The sequence below is a fragment of the Rousettus aegyptiacus genome, unplaced genomic scaffold (genome assembly GCF_014176215.1).
Source record: "Rousettus aegyptiacus isolate mRouAeg1 unplaced genomic scaffold, mRouAeg1.p scaffold_m13_p_15, whole genome shotgun sequence".
NCBI lineage: Eukaryota > Metazoa > Chordata > Mammalia > Chiroptera > Pteropodidae > Rousettus > Rousettus aegyptiacus.
Window position 1 is genome coordinate 50308712 of NW_023416290.1, and position 6000 is coordinate 50314711.

The following is a 6000-nucleotide window of genomic DNA, read 5'->3' on the forward strand; positions in this document are numbered from 1 at the left end:
TGAGGAGGCACAAGCCGTCCGTCCGCAGGAACTCACACCACCACAGTTCTCACGTGCTTTTCTTTCCCTTATTTGTATTTAGTGGGAGGAAGCTGAAGAAAAAGACTTTTGTTTGAAATTAGAAAAGAAAGCTTCTGCCCTTTCAGATGCATCTAGAAAGTGGTTTCTAGAGAAGGAGCTAGACGATGCTTTGGAACATGCTCCACATCTGTATGATAAAGGTGAGTACCCACGAATGCCCTTCCCTCAGCGACGATACAGAGGCATTCATTTAATGTGGCCTGTTCTCATGGATAAATCCTTGCGCAAGTGTATTTTGGCACTTTTATTCAAATTATTGCTCAGCTAAAAGGTAATCACTAGTCACCATTTTTTTTTTGGTCAGGAAGAGTGGGCTGAAGAACTAAAAACAGCTCCAATCAAGAAAAATTTCCCAGCTGCCCTGTAGAATTGTTTGGTTACATGATGGCATGGTCCTTGGCTCCTCCTTAGTGTACTTGAGTGTGATTTGTTCCCAAAGTACTATTTCTAGCTTTTTTTAGTAAAAATTTGTGCTTTGCCAATAGCTGATCCTTAAAACAATAGTATATTAAAGTGGCACAAGAAAACTTAGAGGATATAATCAAACATTAGGTTTTGGTGCAAGGCTTATAATGGCATCAACTGAAAAATCATAATTCTAAAATAGAGTACAGATACAGGGAACTTTTACTAAATTTGTTTCCATCTTTTATAATGTATATCTACCACTTTTTTAAATAAGAGCCTATCAATTCATGTAGCATGTATCAGTGCTTCATTTTTTTTTTATTGCCAATAATATTCCATTGTATGGATGATCCACATTTTATCCATTTATCAGTTGATGGACATTTGGCTGTGTGCACATATTGGGAATTATGAATAATGCCGCTATGTGCATTACTTTAATAATACACAGATTTAAAAAATAAAAATATAGGTTAGAGGCTGTCGTCATTGAATTCTGCCTACTTTTGAAACCCCTCATTACCTCTTACCCTTTATTTATTTATTTGGTTTTTTGTTTGTTTATCTATTTATCTACTTATTTTATTTTACTTTTTATTGCCTACAGCACCTGGTATTCCTAGGTGGCCTTTCATCTAAGCTAACCAGCCTTGACCCTGTTTAGCTTCTGAGATCAGATGAGATCGGGCATGTTCAGGGTGGCATCGCCATTTTTTTGTTTGTTTGGTTGTTTTTTTTGTTTTGTGTTTTAGGCAAGGCAACCCTTGGTTGACCTCGCAGATTGCAAGGACCCTGTCAGCTTACAGGCCCTTATTTTTTTTTTTATTTTTTACACCTACAGCACCTGGTCTTAGGTGGTCTCCCATCCAGGTACTAACCAGGCCCAACCCTGCTTGGCTTCTGAGATCAAACGGGATCGGACTTGTTCAGGATGGCATGGCCGTCGACACCTTTTACACTTTAAATTTAGGTCCCAGATAGCAAGCAGAGCACTCGAGGAAAGTGGAGAGAGTAGAAATGTGACTCTTTGCACAAATTATTTGAAGTTAGATTGCAAAGGATACTGGAGCCGCCACTTCTCCCCAACCCTGTCACACTTACCCCTACTTTAGAAAGAAAAAAAGGGGGGGGGGTGGTTAGAGAACTACGGATTTGGGAATAGAAAACGGGAAGAAACTGCAAAAAGCTGCTCTCGTGGGTCGCGCTCCTACCAGTTGGCCCTTCTGCGTCCGTGCTGGCTTCCTGCTGAGCTGCCTCAGTTTTTTTTAACTTTACTAAATTTCACAAATGAGAACTTGGTTAATAGTCATCCATTTTTCAAAAAGTAACCGCGTAAGAATTTGTTATTTCTTTAATCAGTGTGTATAAATTAACTCAGAGTCATTGAATCCTAAAATTGGGAGATAGATAATCAGCTGTAATTAGGAAAATGGCATTTTGATTGGAGGTGCTGAGCATTGGTTTGCCACTCGGGCCTGGAAAGGAGGCACCGGGAGGAAGTAGGAGACGTAAGAGGGTGCCGAGGACGCATCGAAGCGTCGCCGTGGGCCGAGGGGGGCCGTTGGCTGTTTGAACAGACGACGTGCACGACATGGCCCTTCGGGAGGATGAATTAAACAGCTGTGGGCAGGGTGGATTCAGGAGGACAGATGAGAGACAAGGAACTGAGATCTCGGATTTGGGAGGAGCCGAAGAACCAGCACCTGATGAGTGAATCGTCTCTGCAGCGAGGGTCATCCTGCCTACTCCAGGACACTCACAGAGCTGGCCAGCTCATTACTCCACTTTCTGCCAGGATTTAACCTGAAAGTTATTTTTTCCTTATGTAAAGTTGATTTTTTTTCCCCCTTTCCTTTCCTGTTTACTTTTTTCTTTTTTTTATATATAAATTCTCCCATTAGAAACTGTTCTCTGGAGCAATGCAGGTTACATTTACCACCTCTGCCCCATGACAGCCCTTCAAATATTTGACGATAACTGTCATATTCCGCTTCCACACCAGTTCAAATTAGCCGTTTGGTAATTAGTCAAATTGTCTTAATGACTCATGGAGCTAAAACTGAGTTAAAACCATTAGCGAAAGCCCTTGAGGTTAGGTGAAAGCAGGCGTCTTAATGAGTCAATGTGACCCACACACGCTGGGCCTGACCGATGAGGGCTGGGCCCCTAGTGATGGGAGCAGAAAGGAGGGACCGTTGTAAGTGGCGTGAGGATGAACATTCCAAGACTCTGGCGTCTCGTCGCATGTAAAGCTGTAGGAATTCGGGAACAGTAAACACACAGCAGAAGGGCGAATATACATTTTGAAATGAGGGGAGCAATTGATCGAAAAATAAGGGGAGGTACCAGTTGGTGTGGAACATGGCCCTGTTCCCCCCCCTGCCCCTCGCCCCCCCGCCCCCAGAAGCTGTCAGGAGAAATGGGCCTGTCGCCGTGTGTTCTGATCAGGCCCGCCTGGCGAAGGCCAGCGGTGAGCAGCCGCAGTAGCACTCAGGGACGGCTTGCTCGTCACATTTCCTAATCCCTTGCAATAAACGTCTGGGATCTCTGTTCTAACATCTGTATTTTTGAGTTGTTTGTTGGCTTTTTATTTTAGGTAATGGTGTTTTTAAAGTACTTCACTAAAACAGCCACTCAGCTCTTAGTTCTAAAGGCACTTTCCTTGCCTTTCGAGTGGTGTCACATTCTTCTGAGAATAGAGAAGTAGGGGCTTTTTATCCTTGGCGATTTTAACGTACTGGAGACCATTGGGAATTGGTAAAGACTTTCTACTCACTCCCAAACATCTTTTTCTCCTCCCTCTTACAACAGTGGCGCCCAGATGCCAGAATGAAGAGGTTGCCTCAAGCTGTTTGCCTCAAAGCTCACAATTAAACGATTTTTCTGAAGTGGGTTCCTCGACTTGGAGTAAGTTGATTAACAAGAAATATTTCTTCTGTTATTTTAAATTGGGCACTATTTAAGCAAGGTCATGACTTTAATTACATTTATAGCACGTCGATGCCATTTTCCCAGGGCATCGATCGTGGAAGTCCCCAAATGGAGGCAGCAAGATGCCCAGATTTCCCGCTGGGGAGAAAGACTGGCTCAGACTGGAACCCAAGTTAAGAAAGTTTGTCAGATTCATTCATGCCTCTGCATTTCTTTAGCACCAGCACCGAAAGGAGTCAGTCACTAACTAAATTAGTTGGAGGCTCCGAAAGCAGTCAGTCACTAACTAAATTAGTGATATTCGTAATTGTTTCACTTCCTTGTGAAAAGAACAGCTCAGCCGTCGTTTTCAAGGCTGTTACCTACTTGGATTTTCTTGAGTCTGTTCTGGGCCGGGCTCCCTCCAGCAGCCGTTGCAGACACGAGCTTGCTGTGGGCGCCGCCAGCCCAGGGCCAGGGACGGCCGAAGGCTCATGGCGTCATGCTGACGAGTTGACTTGTGATCCCTTGACTTGATTCACTGGAGGTTTTTGTTCGTTTTTGGAAGGGGTGGAGTGGAAATGTAGTCACAGCACTGGCCCGTAAAGGAGCTAACAATTTGCCCTATAAAGTACTTGATTTGTTTTTTAAAAGGGGAGGAGGGGACAAGAAGCTCTTGTTAGACTTTATTCCAGTTGACTTTTTCAATAAAACTATTACATAGATGAACAGAATTTAACAAGGTCTTTCTTTTTGAGTTCTTTTAGAAAGATAAATTTCTATTAATGTCCCCTAAAGACCAGCTGTATAAGAAATGTACTTAATAACAAGTCATGAGAATCCAGTGTTGTGTAAGATATTTTTGCTAGCTCATACTCTTAAATGCATCTATAAATTGTGTCAGAATAGGAATTAAACCAAAAGCCATGCATAAGTACAAATGAAAGTACAAGAGATTCTCGACTGTTCTCTGTTCTGACACGTCAGAACTTTTTAACTAGATAATTCTAAATTTTAAAATTAATTGAGGACATTGATAAGTTTACCTTATTTGGCAGCAAAACAAAAAAAAAGCATAAAAGCTATATTCATGTGGGAAAAATAGTTTTCAGAAATTGAAGCAGTCTGGGTGAGAAGTGTATTTTTAAGGTGCTTCATTTTTCACATTCCAGTATGTACTAGTTAGCCTCTCTCAATCAGTATGTCATGGCCCTTATACTTGGATGTATTATAACAGCAGTCCCCAACCTTTTTGGCACCAGGGACTGGTGCTCCTATGAGAATCTAATGCCCGATGATCTGAGGTGGAGCTGAGGCAGTGATGGTCGCGCTGGGGAGCGGCTGCAGACACAGATGAAGCTTTTTTGCTCTCTGGCCCGCCCGCCGCTCACCTCCTGCTGTGCAGCCCAGTTCCTAACAGGCCACAGACTGGTACCAGTCCGCCGCCTGGGGGTTGGGGACCCCTGCATTATAATATTTTAATCTTGATCCTTTACTCTCTCTGTGTTAGCCATTATGAAAAGCATTTGGTTTATTTGTTTTTATTTAATCGTTGGGAAGTACTAATGGTGTGTACAGTATCAATTGGCAACTTGAAATGCCTTTTTTCATTACATTAAGCAAACGAGTGAGGAAACTTGCTGTTGCGAATAACTCAGATTCACCCTTGGACAAGCTTGTTTGTAATTTAAAAGATTGTCTATATCCCCAAATGCTAAATAACCAAAAGCAGATAAGTTATCTGATAGCATTCTTTTAATTCAACAAATAAATATTTGACTTTTAAATAGAACCACATAGGATCAGGTAATAAATATGTCAGGCTTTTGTTTAAGAAATTTGGTTTTTAGAATATTCATTTCATTACTGATTTTTATAACACATTTACCTTTAATATAAATGCTGTATCATTGCTAACATCAGAAAATTAAACTATTGTTCATTTTAAATTTTGTTTTCAAGGTTCTTTAAACCAAAGAAAAATACAGTGGGACATCATGGAACGGGATCTCATAGAGAGAGTGAGAAATCTTCGCCGGAGGCTCACAGCCCAGGCTCGTAGCAGATGCCAGACGCCTCATCTTTTGGCCACATAGGAGGCTGGTGACCTTGAGAGAGTCAGAGAGAGAGATGACTATTTTGCAATCAATGACACTGATTTTTTAGATTATTTATTTTACATTTTTATAAAGATCAATTTTTTTTGTATAGAAAACTGTGTGTAAAAATTATGTGCTCTATTTAATTCTGATGCTTTGGGCTTGTAAATGGCTTCTTCTATTTTTCACAATAAAAAATATTTTGAAGCTATTAAAACTTGCATTAGGCTCTTTCCAGTAGCACAAATGAGCATAAACCTCAGTCACTAGTTGAAGAGGGTTTATCTGAAAGATACACCGAAAGGTAAAGAGCAGGAAGCCATCTCAACACCTGTGCAGCCAGGACCGAGAGAGAACTCAGCAGGGACTAGAGCACCGGCAGTGGAGTGCCCCTCTGTCCCCCAGCAGCGGGAGCTCCTGGTCGCCAGTGACCCCACCACGGCCGTAATAACATCCGTGGCCCTGTCGCCCCTCCTGACAGCACCAGCCAGCCGTTCCCGCC

General features: G+C 42.1%; 1 protein-coding gene across 2 annotated transcripts in view; it reads left to right on the plus strand.

Annotated features, from left to right (window-relative positions):
* Positions 1-5718, plus strand: part of TBC1D31 (TBC1 domain family member 31) — a 46020-nt gene extending 40302 nt beyond the window's left edge. For both annotated transcript variants that reach the window (XM_016131192.2, XM_036232991.1), the window contains 3 exons: positions 83-221; positions 3301-3396; positions 5362-5718. In XM_016131192.2, coding sequence (XP_015986678.2) covers positions 83-221; positions 3301-3396; positions 5362-5495 — 369 coding nt within the window. In that variant the 3' untranslated portion in view covers positions 5496-5718. The remainder of the gene's footprint in view (positions 1-82; positions 222-3300; positions 3397-5361) is intronic.
* The last annotated feature ends 282 nt before the right edge of the window (positions 5719-6000 follow it).